Source organism: Felis catus, chromosome B1, assembly GCF_018350175.1.
Source record: "Felis catus isolate Fca126 chromosome B1, F.catus_Fca126_mat1.0, whole genome shotgun sequence".
Lineage (NCBI taxonomy): Eukaryota > Metazoa > Chordata > Mammalia > Carnivora > Felidae > Felis > Felis catus.
The window spans coordinates 79,290,118-79,304,024 of NC_058371.1; the positions used below are offsets into that span (position 1 = coordinate 79,290,118).

The 13,907-nt window shown below is 38.8% G+C and overlaps 1 protein-coding gene across 4 annotated transcripts in view; it reads right to left on the reverse strand.

Annotated features, from left to right (window-relative positions):
• ARHGAP10 (Rho GTPase activating protein 10) overlaps nucleotides 1-13,907 on the reverse strand; it is a 323,575-nt gene that overhangs the window by 142,344 nt on the left and 167,324 nt on the right. For all 4 annotated transcript variants that reach the window (XM_045055782.1, XM_006930835.4, XM_003984958.5 and 1 more), the window contains 2 exons: nucleotides 13,153-13,198; nucleotides 10,299-10,364 (listed from right to left, as the gene is read on the reverse strand). In XM_045055782.1, coding sequence (XP_044911717.1) covers nucleotides 10,299-10,364; nucleotides 13,153-13,198 — 112 coding nt within the window. The remainder of the gene's footprint in view (nucleotides 1-10,298; nucleotides 10,365-13,152; nucleotides 13,199-13,907) is intronic.

Consider the following 13,907-nt stretch of genomic DNA (forward strand, 5'->3'; position numbering starts at 1 on the left):
CTCCATCAGCTTTATCTGGATTATTTCTAAAATCCAACCAGCCATCTTGCCTGCCATCTCCCCATCCCACCCAACTCCCATTAAAAGATCTGAACATACCCCTGCTCAAATCTGTCAACGTCTCACCTCTGCCTATAGCACTGAGGCAACATGCAGCACAGTGCCTGGGATCTACCACACTCTGGCCTCGACTGCTCACAAAGCATCTTAACACATCATAGCCATCCACCCCCTCTGCCAGCAACACCCCAGGGCGGGTGAACACCATCTGTTCCAGTATCTCACTCTAGAGCAAAGAACAGGTTTGCTTGCAGCCTTGGAAAATAGAGATAGTGTCTCCATCTAGAACAAAAGCCAGGCATACTTGTCAGCCATAATAAGAGTCAAGTTTCCTAAGCTCAGAGTTTTTCTCTTGTAATATGACCCATTGTGCGGGCAGGTATCACCTGACCTTCTCTGCAGTACCCTTAGGAATTAGAGACCAACACAAAATTTATATTCTGACTACTGAGAGTAATAAACTGTCCTTCATCTCTGATCCAGGAGTCTTGGGTCTTCTACTAGCATGCATGAAACTATACAAAATAACTTGTTCACATGAAAGCATGAAATCAGAGGCCTTCACTGCCTTGAAACTAGATTGAAACTAATTTTTAAGAAAAGGGAACCGTATCTCCACCATTTTTTCCTCCAATATATTTCCTGTAGGAAACACCCAAAAAGAATTGACTAAAGCCCACGTAACACGTACATGTCGAAGAATACGTAAGTATTAAATAAGCTGGAACGGATGAGACAGCTAAATAAAAGTACATTTTATTTTTAAATTCACTCATGTAGCTCAAGCTTAAGTGGTCACAAAATTTTACTTAACGTAAAACAGAAAAAGAGACTCAAACTCAAGGCAAAGTTGGCTGTCGTTTTTTGCCACTCTTTTTCTTCTCTTCTCTACAGAAATCAGAACATCAGGAAAAGTCTAAGAGTCTCACTGCTGCCATCAGTCTCTCCACCTCAGAACAGCTGCAGCATCAGGAACTAAACCAATTCTAGGCAACTCCGGGAAATCTCTTTTTTTGGGGGGCGGGGGACAGGGAGGGGATGTGGAGGGGGAAGTTTGACGTAATCCAAAAGCCATGGTCTTGTTCCTGAGCATCCTTTCTTTCTTCACCACCTCCTGGCCGTTTTCTTGCTCCAGTGTCCACAAGACACTGAGGAACAGAAGACTGAAATTCCAAAGCAGTTACTTCTGCTGCATGTTGCAAGTGCCACATGAAATTGCTAAAGTGAACTCAAGTGATTTATTTCCCTATGTAAATTACTATTTAAAAAAAAAAAAAGTGCTCCCAGAGCCTTGAATCAATAACGGAACTACTTAATTGTGACTGGCCTCAATTAACAGATGGATCTCTAAATAAGTGACTCACATTTACTGAGCACTCAATAGGTGCCAAGGTCCCAAGCACTCTCTTTTCATCCTCACAAGCCCGCAAAGGAGTTGCCACCATTATCCCATGAGACACATGATAAAATCAGGTCACAGGGCGTCAAGTAACTAACGTGCCATGGTTGCAGAGCTAGTAAGTGGTGAAAGAGATTCCAATCCAGACTGACCTTTGGGCTCATGCTATTCACCACTATGCTAAAAGTGTTGACAGAGCCTTGCAATAAAAATGCCATGGACCTCGTCAGAATCTGAACTGAACACACAAAACCTAGCATGCCTACTCTCTAGCAGGATAGTTTAACCATTTTTCCCTATTAACTGTTGTCAACCACTCATTTGGAAACTAATAGCTTTGGAAGCTTACTTGTTCTTAAAACAAATAAGATTACTAATGAAGAAAATGAATAATCCTGACTCGCCTGAATTTAGGATTTCAGTTTTGCATTTGCATTTCTGCAGACACCACAAGACTCTCTAATTCCCTCCCACATAAGACTGTCCTCTTGTTATCCACCCACTCCCATCTCACACCCATTATGATTAAAAAAGAGACGGTGAGGGAAAAATTCAAGTTTACTTGCTGTAAATTTTCTGGGGACAGCTGTTCTTTATTTTCTCCATTTTTGCATGTAATTTGCCCTCAGCAACTTAAGATTAATGTGCAGTAATGGTAAAATATGCTGCAAGTTCATCTTGGGCATCTTCCTTCCTACTGAAACTATACAGTATCATCTTCTACCAGGCCCATCTTGAGACCCCCACACAATTCCAGAGGTGTTTCAGAAGTGGAAAAATCCTCAAGCCAACTTCAAAAAGATTTTCCAAAAACCTAAAACTTTGCTTTTCAAAGAAAGAGAATCTCACTTTTACATACAAGTCAAAGACTGACACATCTTAGACGTGGCTTCCTACTTCTATCCCATGAATTCACAGCTTGTTTCAGTGCTCAACTGGATAACTGACAGCTTGCCTAGACCGATATTTTAATGCCATTCTCTAGAAATTAAAGTGAATATTCAAATTATTCACATATGGAAGATCTTTAAAGAGAAACTTCCTAAACAAAAGTGGCATACAAATTTAGTTTCAAATCACGATGACTATTTAAAAAATAGCAACCAGAAGAAGTTTTTAAGCTAGAGTCTTATTTGTTTTTGTATATTTTACAATGCATGCTTCGGCAAAACCAGACGTCATGCAGTTCCAGAAAAAACTCAGTGTACTGGTCATGGGAGTTGGCCCCTCTATAGGAACAGAAGTAATTTACTTAAGGAAATCATGGAATTACTCTTCAAGCTCTGAAACCAGAAAATTCTTCAACAGGTAACATGACGTATCTATGTCTAAACTACTACCTATAATTCAGAAAGATGCCGACATAAATTTGCAAAGAACAGAAATCCAATCCTACCTATGTTACTTGAAAATACTAATCCTAACCACACACAGAAGAAGAAATCCTTCCAATAATTTTACCAATTGCTGGAACACATAATGTGGCTTTTAGTCAAATCTCTGAATACTCAAGCAAAACACAATTGCTTATTGAGTTCTATGTATGAAAGACACAGACTATACTGAGAAATAAGAAGAGGCAAGCAAAGGCAAAGCAGAAATAAGACATTTTCTTCACTCCAAGAAAACCATAAAGTTCCTGAAACAAAATAAATATGTCATATAACTAACAATATCAGAGGGGAGCATGGGTGGCTCAGGTGGTTAAGTGGCCAACTCTTGATTTTGGCTCAGGTCATGATCTCACAGTTCCTGAGTTCGAGCCCCATAACAGGCTCTATGCTCAGCACAGAGCCTGCTTCATATCCTCTGTCTCCCTCTCTCACTTGTGCATGTGCTCTCCCTATCTCTCAGAAATAAATAAATAAATGTTAATTAAAAAAAAAAAAAAAACAATATCAGACAATGTAACTGCCAAATGAGGAAATTCCTTCTCACAAGGAAAGCACTTCAAGGGAAGGATGGAAAGGGGAAATTGAAACAATACATTTAATAAATATTCTACTATATAAAAAAAATTAGCTCTAATCCTCACAAACATGGGGGTAGGTAAGCAGTGTGAATGAACTTCCTAGTCACATTCTTTTAAACTGAGGGTCCAAGGGGTTAAGAATCTTTCCAAAGTGCCTATTTCACTGCACCACTGTGGAGTGTAAGCCTGGCAGCCCCCATCAGCCAACAGAGAGGTGCAGCTTCTACAGAGTAATCAAAGTACCTCTCTTCCTCCAGTCTTGCCAAGGACTTCTAGGGCCCAGGTGCATCATGTTCTTTCAAACATCTACACTGCAACCCCACCTTTTCCTCTGCCAACATCCTTCCTGAAACCCTACACCCATGCATCTGGTCAATTCCTCCCTCATCCTTCAGAAGGCAGCTTATGCGCTAAGTCCTCAAGGAAGCCCTGAGTCAGTGGTGATTCAGAGATCCAGGAGGGGCAAAGGAGAAGAGTGAGCCCATCATATTCTCCATCCTGAGGGAGCCACAGACACATGGTGGCTGCATGGTTTTCAGCCCAGACAATGGAGGATATGTTGTATAAAACTATTTTGAGAATAATCAGGTGCTTCCCACAAAGGAACAAACTGCTACAGGGCACTAGGCACTAGGGCACTAAACGAGGTGTCATCTGAAATAGCAGGTAGAGAGACTGGCGATGAAGCACAGGATGATGAGCGACAGGTGCCATGAATACTTCAGAATATGCCTTGGATCCACCTACAAACTATGTGAAATCCGAAATACCCTTGGCTTCTGACACAGAGACTTGGCCACTATGAGCCATTTTGCTATTTCTTCTCTCAACCCCTCTTTTTAGGATGCAGGTCTACCCTACATCTGCTATGCTCACTCTCATGATCCCAAAAGCTACATGGATCCATGATCCAGGGCCCTCATAAACTCTCTCAGGAAACCATCATGGCTTCTTCTACCCTCTAAAACCAAAAGATGAGAAAATTCCTGTCTCCACTGGACTATTCTTATTGGAACTCACACTGTCTACAGCAGAGGCCCAGTTACCAATGATTCTGATTCAACAGAGCTGATTGACCCCAGGAATCTGCATTTTCAAGAAGTACCCCCTGGTGATCCTGACACATGTCAACATGTCTGCCATGGACCCATAAGTTTCCTTGATATCCTTTGCTTTCCAAACTAAAATCTGAAGGTGAAATTCCTTACAGAACTCGGATCCTGTATGTATGACCAACTGCTAAATGTGACGATCTGCTAAATTATTTGGATGCATCAATGCTCTCTGACCCCACTGCCCAAATCGACCATCCTAAATCAGCTACCTCGTCTACTGAATCCTCCAGCCTAGACAGAATTCTGAGGCTCCTGTGCACTAAGTCATCCCACACACGGCTGCCAATACTAATTTTCATATTTATCTTTCTAAGCCTCCTACTCTGCTATCCACCACCCTCAAGCACTTATCCAGCTCCTTTACAATTAAATGCAAATGCCTCAGTACTGCTTTGATGCTATTTCTTCATGCTTCCTTTCTTTTGTTTAAGTTAGTGAACATACAGTGTAGTATTGGTTTCAGGAGTAGAATTTAGTGATTCATCACCTATATAGAACACCCAGTGCTCATCCCAACAAGTGCCTCTTTAATGCCCATCACCCATTTAACCCATCCCCCCCCATCCTCCCCTCTAGCACCCCTCAGTGTGTTCTCTATATTTAAGAGTCTCGTATGGTTTGCCTCCCTCTCTCTTTTTATCTTATTTTTCCTCCCCCCCCCCCATATTCATCTGTTTTGTTTCTTAAATTACTCATATGAGTGAAATCATATGACATTTGTCTTTCTCTGACTTTTTTTGCTGAGCATAATCCATTCTAGTTCCATCCACATTGTTGCAAATGGCAAGATTTCATTCTTTTTGATCACCGGGTAATATTTCATTGTATATATAAACCACATCTCCTTTATCCGTGCGTCAATGGACATTTGAGCTCTTTCCATAATTTGGCTATTGTTAACAACACTGCTATAAACATCAGGTCGTATATGCCCCTTTGAATCAGCATTTTTGTATCCTTTGGATAAATACCTAGCAGGGCCATTGCTAGGTCGTAGGGAAGCTCTAATTTTAACATTTTGAGGAACTTCCATACTGTTTTTCAGAGTGGCTGCACCAGTTTGCATTCCCACCAATACTTTCATGTTTCCTTTCCAATCAAATTTGGCTTGTTTCTGTCATACTCTGTCTCCACAGCTTTGCAAAGATGTCTCTAAATTCCACAATATACCTTCCTATCCTTTAAATCTAAGGAAGCCTATTTCTAACCACAGTCCTCAATTATATAACATCAAGTACACTTCATTCTATCAACATGCATTCAAATTCTCTTAATCCTTGCAACCTTGTAACACTTATTTTATCACCTGTTATATTTACATTACAAATCTCTATGTTTACTATTAACGTATCCAGCATTATATGTAAACAACTTTTAATGTGTCCCAAAGGACTAGAACAAAGCTATGTACACCCTGTGATTGCTCAATAAATAAATACTGCTCAATAAATAAATACTAACCAGTATTTATTTATTAATACTGGTAGAACTAGGATTTAATGGTGGTAAGTCACCTGTTACTAAGGGAAGGAAAAGAACATTATGCTATTTTCTGCAGAACTTTTCTCTTTTGTTTGTTTGGGTTTAGGTTGGGTTATTTTTAAAAAGAAGTTACAAAAAAAGCTCCCCACATAGCTGGATACTATAAACATAAAGATAACAATTGTGCAAACTATTTCTTCAATACCAAGCAACCCTTCCATTAGGACAGTGGTTCCCAAACTTCGCTACATAGTAGAATCACTTGGGGAACATTTTACAAAATCCCGCTTGCCAGGAGTGCCTGGGTAGCACAGTGGGTTGAGTATCCAACTCTTGATCATGGCTCAGGTCATGATCTCATAGTTCATGGATTCGAACCCACATCGGGCTCTGATAGCTTGGAGCCTGCTTGGGATTCTGTTTCTCCTCTCTCACCCCTCCCTCGCTTATGTACTCTCTCAAAATAAAAAAGTAAACTAAATGAAAAAAAAATCCCACTTCCCAGTTCATACCCGACAGCCAGGAAGTCAAACTTGACTTGGGGGGGGGGGGGGGGGGACATGGGTGGTGGTGAGAGCCAGGTTACAGTCTTTAAAGATCCCAGATGATTCCAATGTGCAGCAATATTTGAGAATAATAGCTTTAGGAAATCATTCAACTTGGCATATGTACATAAGCAATAATTTCCTAGAGGTAGTCAGTTGGCCTGAATTGATTAAGAACCAGTACATATCAATTACAAATATTTGGTAAATGGTTGAAAGATCAGTTGATCTGACTCCCACACACACCCTCACTTCATGAGCAAACAACTCGATGAAAGTGACAAGTATGATTTGTTAACTGATGCTGATGTTACAGAGAAATGGGATTAGTTCTCGTCTCAAAAGTAGAGTAACTGCTTAAATAGTCCCACTCAGGTCAAGATGTCAGCATCTGTATAGGTCAACATATATTGTACGTGTTGACATAGGTTATCATATATTTTATTTGTGTCATATATTACTGTCCTATGTTAGTGTCGCATACATATTAGTTCCATATGTAGTGTATATGTTGTCAAAGATATGTTAGTACACTAAAAATGTTAACTTTCTTAGGATACTGCAGATGACACTAAATTTTAGACATTTGTCTGATGCTTTCAAATATTTCAGTGAAGTCACAAATAAGATTGATGACAATAAAAATGCCAAAAGTCGTTTTTAGAAAAACATATTTGGAAAAAGGCACACTAATGGTTTTAACCCACACACATGAAATGGGCAGTTTTCAGAAAATGATGGTCATGTTTAAAACACTACAAGCTGTGATTTGAAATACTTCTTCAGTCAGATCTCATTAAAAGCCCCTGGTCTTTAGGCATGTAGATCCACCAGGTACACAGCAGTCATTAAAGCTATTCCCCAAAGATTTCCAGCTCTCTGTGTGTTTTCCAGTCTCCTGGTAGGGTTGCTGAACCTAGACTCTTTGGGGTCGAGTATGACCATGAGGCTTCTAGTGACCAATTAGTTATTAGCAAACCTAACCCGCTTCAAACCCAGACCACTTTGCTTGGAGGTCCAAAGCACTCCAGAATTGTTTCCCTCTGACAAGGCAGCCAGGATCCCTTGACTTGTTTGGTTCACAAAAACAACCAGGAACCTTCAAGCCTAAGTATTAGTGATGAGCAAAACCCTCCTACCAGTGCTTGAGTGAGAAATAATTCTTATTGTTTTCAGACACAGAGACTTGTGGGTTTCTTGTTACAGGACATAAACTAGTTTTATCCTGATGAAAAAATAAGTACGGCAAATCATGCCTATAGCATAAGAAAAATCACTAGTCATGCTAGCTGATTTGCGGGAAATCATTGACAACAATATTCCTTAAAGGAACTCACAAATTTAGTATAAAAGCCTCAGAGATTCTACAATGTTTCTCATCATTTTTGATAATATAATCTGACCACTGATTCTTTGAACACTATTATTAGTCTATTATTTCACTAAAAGTAAAAGGCTTCATTCAGGAATGGAAAACCTTTAAGAACAAAAGATTTGAAAAAGAAAAACATGGGGCACTTGGGTGGCTCAGTCAGTTAAGCGTCCAACTTGGGCTCAGGTCATGATCTCCCAATTCAGGAGTTTGAGCCCTGCGTTGGGCTCTGTGCTGATAGCTCAGAGCCTGGAGCCTGTTTCAGATTCTGTATCTCCCTCTCTCTATGCCCCCACCCCACTCGCGCTTGGTCTCTCTCTCTTTCTCTCTCAAAAAATAAACATTAAAAAAAAGAAGAAAAACATATGCTTTTAGTTTATTTTTAAATGATAAAAATCTAACTTAAATTGTGTAGACTCATTCTTCTGTTAAAAACATCCAATAATTATATATTTATAATAAAAATACATCCAATAAAAATACATTCAATGCAGATTCGTGTGTGTATGTATGTATGTATATATATGTATATATATATATATTCCATTCAATGTATAGAACATTCCATAAAACTACATATACCAATCAGAAAGCATTCTAGATAGATTTTAATCTGTTCAGGCAGAAGCAAGTATGTATAAAACATATCCTTTGGGGAAAGAACATAATTTATCAAAATAATAAACACACAAGTGATAAAATTAAAGCGCTTCACTTCAGGAACTCAGGAGAAACAGAAACATGAATGATGAAGCGAGAGATATGAAAATCACAGTATTTTTTCCAAATTTTGGAAATTTGTGAAACACTAGGAAAATGAAGAAATTTATCAGCTCAACTTCAGGGCAGATGAAGGAAAATCTGCCACAGACCAAACTGCCACCATAAGAGAGTGTATGAGAAAAGGCTTTCTATGACTAGGGATTTTATTATCGATGCACAAACCCCTAATCATAAAAGGGCTGGTACTTCTCTGTCATCCGACACTTTTATTTCTGACATGGCTCCATGACAAAAATCCTGTTTTGACAGAAAGCATGAACACAATGCTTCATCCACAAAGTCATCCAAAGTGGGACCGGGATACTCAATACATGAGAGTGAATGAAATATCCATTTAACCGTACTTCACTCGGTCTCTAAACAAAGAGAAACTCCACCTCCAGAAACAGCCTGTTTTGTAATGTTTAATCTTTCATTTCTCCAAAGTCTGCTGCAATGGCTGCAAAGAAGAGGGACCCTGTTTTGTTGGGTTTTGGGGGGTTTTTTGGGGTTTTTTAGGGATTATAAAGAAAAAACTTTCAGTGGGGGAGGAATTAGCTTTCCTTAAATTTAAATGGAAACAACCCGGGGCGCCCAGGTGGCTCAGTCGGTTAAGCGTCCGACTTTGGCTCAGGTCACGATCTCGTGGTCCGTGAGTTCGAGCCCCGCGTCGGGCTCTATGCTGACTGCTCAGAGCCTGGAGCCTGTTTCAGATTCTGTGTCTCCCTCTCTCTCTGACCCTCCCTCGTTCATGCTCTGCCTCTGTCTCAAAAATAAATAAACGTTAAAAAAAATTTTTTTTTAAATAAAATGGAAACAACCCAAATATTTATCAACAGGTGAATGAATAAAGAAATTGTGGTATATCCATGTAATGAAATCCTGCCTAGCAGTAAAAAGAAATGAACTAGGTATACACTCCACAAGATGAATCTCAAAAGCATTATGCTACATAAAGCAGCAGACTCAAAAGGCTCTATACCGCATGATTCCTTTTATATGAAATGGTTTTTAAAAAAGAAGGAACAAACTAAAGTGATAGAAAGCAGCTCAGTGGTTGCCAAGGGCCAAGGAGGGAGGGCAGGCAGATTGACTGCAAACGGACATAAAGGAACAGGGAGAGGAAAGCCAGGAATCTTCTATGATTATGGTGGCAGCTACAAAACAGTACACATTTGTCAAAACTCACCAATTCCTACAGTTCAAGTCAGTGAATTTTACCGTATGTAAATGACACCTCAATGAAGCTGACTTTTTAGAGAGAGGCCAACAAGACAATGGAAGATGAGACTACCCTAATGGTGAACAAAAAAGGATTCAGATTGGCTGTCCAACACTGCTGATTCTTCAAATAGTTCTCATTTCAGCAATGACTTCAGTGCTGGGGAGAAATATAAATGTAAACACAAAGGAAAATCCCATGCTGTCATAGTAAATGGACAGCTCAATCTCTGACCCCCAGAGTACATACACATTTTGCATTGACGTCTTCCATTCTATAACACACTTAACCATGCAACAGGCACTTCAGATACTCGTAGATTTTACATACCTATAGCTTTTCATGAATAAAATGATTCTATCATGTTACCTCGTGTTTCAACTGCACTGATGCATTTTCTGAGAATTGTGAATCCCATCTTATCCAACTGTGCGCCTAAAAGAAATAGTGTTAAAATATTAAGGGCACGATGAATTATTGATGTTTCTCTTCTTTACAAAAATAGAAAAAAAATTATTTAAATTTATTTCACTATTAAAAGAAAGCTAAAGGTCATGTATTCCCATGTATTATAATGTAAATGAGAATTTCATATATTTAGAAAAGCACTTATTGGAATAGGACACCAATTACCAATAATTTATAAATTTATAATTCATAATACGAAATAATTTTTATACTAATACATATGACTTATTTTAAACAGTGGAAAAGAAAGTGCTATAAATCTTTAGGGATATCTATCTAAAAATGGGTAAGATACATTTTGCCAAAATTCCAACAGCAGCTCAGAATTCTTTTTTAGTTATACAGAGGAGTGAAGTAAATTACTTGACAGTTGGAGGGAGAATTAACACAAACCTCTTTTTTTATTATTACTATTTTTAATGTTTTTATTTATTCTTGAGAGAGAGAGAGACAGAGGGCAAGTGGGAGAAGGGCAAAGAGACACAGAATCCGAAGCAGGTTCCAGGCTCTTGAACTGTCAGCACAGAGCCCAACACAGGGTTCCAACTCACGAACTGTGAGACTATGACCTGAGCTGAAGTCAGACACTTAACCAACTGAGCCACCCAGACACCCCACAGAAACCTTTTTTTTTCTTCAACCATAGAAAAATTTTTTTAAAAAAATTGTTTTTTGATGTTTATTTCTGAGACAGAGACAGAGCATGAGTGGGGGAGGGGCAGAGAGAGAGAGGGAGACACAGAATCAGAAGCAGGCTCCAGGCTCTGTCAGCACAGAGTGCAACGCGGGGCTTGAACTCACAAACCGTGAGATCATGACCCGGGCCGAAGTCAGTTGCTCAACCAACTAAGCCACCCAGGCACCCCCAGAAAAATTTTTTAAAACACTTCTTAAAAGTATTATTTGGTGGGGGGGGAAGTATTATTTAAGCCATGAGCTTGAAGAAGAATTTCACATTTCATACCATGCTCTAATGTTTAATGCTTTATTATTTTCATAATGAATTTAAAACAGATTATTCGTATAGCAGAAAAGATTTTTAAAATTTCCTATTTTTTTTCCCAATATAAGTGCTTGCCTGTGATTAGGCTGGCACATTTGAGTATCCTAATAAAAGATGATTCTTGTTTCAAAAATGAAATCAGGGAAAGTGAATGCTTGAGTCTGTATTCAGAACTAGGGAACAGTAATATTAACACTTATCTCTCAGGGGGGACAGCATGAACAATCCAAAAATATAAACTGTGCAGGTTTAATGCTAAGTTTGAAGAGAACTTTAATGAGGAAAATCAGGTAATGGTTTACTGTTTAAGGATCTACAATTCATATTTTATAAAATGTTTAGCAAAACTATTTTTCAAAAGAAGTGGCAGGTTTTATTTCTCTATAAAAAATAACTGAAAGGAAGGACAGAAGGAGAAAAGGAGTTGGGGGAGGAGAGAGGAAGAGAAAGACAGAAGGGAAGGGAGAAGGAAGTAGGAGGGACAGGTAGAGATTAAGAAGGTGCCTCAATGCAAACAGTTGAGCATCCGACCCTTGATTTTGGCTCACGTCATGATCCCAGGGTCGTGAGATCAAGCCCTATGTCTGGCTCAGCACTAAACGTGGAGCCTGCTTAAGAGTCTCTCTCTTCCTCTCTCTCTGCCCCTCTCCCTCCGTGCTCTCTAAAATAAAAATAAAATAAAATAAATTTTTTAATTAAAAAAAAAAAGGCGCTTCACGTAGCTTTACAACTGGCAATTTCCAATACCAGGCAGGCTAGAGAGGTCTTTTACTCAAGCACTGGCTCAAGTGATATATACACATCATGATAATTTGGAAATCATGTGTTAAAGAACATAAACTTTCCAAACTGTATACATTTGATTAATGTAACCTTAATTTAGCCAAAGATATCAAAAGTAAATTAATGAAGAAACCAGCAACTCTGATCACATTTTATCTCCGAAAAAATAAAGATTACAGAACTAGGCAGTGCTCCCACATTCCTGGAGTATATATGATACATGGAAGATGACTGCCCTAAAATAACTGAATATGTGTGACTGTTATTTTCTTTGTTGTTTATTTGAGAGACTGAGAGAGAGAGAGGACACATGCAAGCAGGGGAGGGGCAGAGAAAGAAGAAAGAGAATCCCAACCAGGCTCCAGGCTCAGTGCAGAGCCTGGCACAGGGCTGGATCTCACAAACCACAAGATCACAACCTGAGCCGAAATCATGAGTCAGACGCTTAAATAACTGAGCCACCCAGATGCCCCAATTGTTATTTTCTAAGGTGCAATAATTTATTACTTCTATAATCCATACTCAGAGAGTTTAAGCATAAAAAATAATCAAGGGTGGGGGTAAGGGGGTTGCAAACAGGGGACCTGATAAACAGTTCCCACCCATAGGAACTTACAACTTAGGAAGCTGAATGATGTACACCTGGAAGTCTTAGGTGTTTATTTATAGCTATAAGAATAAGTATCAATGAGAATTGTGGCGGAAACATTTTGGGCTTTGTTGAGAAAGTAATTATAGAGAAAGACTTAAAAAAAAAAAAAAAGCTCAGAGATAGAAAAAAATCAATGAGGATTACAGCAGTCCAGGAAAATCTGGGTTGGTTGCAGTAGGTAAAACAGAATACATATATACATTTGGAGATCTAGCTTAGAGAGGATACAGGGCACACAGCAACAATCTGACATCAGGAATGAAAACTAACTCATGAAGAAAGGCAACAAACAGTCCTTTTTATGAATCAGCACTTACTTCCTTCTGGTCTTGGGATGATGGCTCTATTAAAACTATGTAACAGCTAGTAAAAGAGAAAAAGGGAAAACAATATTTTTAACATATCAATATAAAGGTTTCAAGTAGGCATGCCTATGACCATGCAAAAAAAAAAAAAAAGAAAACATTGATATTGGCTAATTATATACTATTTATTATCTGCTCAAATGCTAAGATAAATAACAATCAGGGGCACCTCTAAGTCTACTTTGTCTCTTGCAGAGAGGTATGCCGTGGTATAAGAAATAAGATGAAGGAGCTAGGATTCTTGAGCAACTTACTGGAAGTTTATGTAAATTTGAAATGCTCAGCCTTACAGTTACAGAATGACAAAGAAACTGCTGCAATAAGATGAAGCTCATTTTCTCACCACTATTTCCAAGATCTGGTATTTACTTAAAAATGAGAGGACTCCTGCTCATAATTTAAATAACTACATCTGAAAGAGCTAGGTGATCATTCTGGGCTGCCTCTAAGAACTTCAGTACTGACCCATTATTTGCAAGTCATATATATAGCACCTGGAAAAAAAAATGCTACTTTAGGTGTCCTCGCATAAATACATAGCTAAATGTTTTCTTTCTGCAGACTTGCCTTCGTCTGTGCATCTCAAATTAATTACTTGCCTCTTTGTGCTAAAGGAGAGGTTAGGTCTTCAAGGTTACACTGCCTTTGACAACAGACTTATTTCTCAAAGACTGAGTCATGTGATCTTTTCCCTGGGCAAACTCACT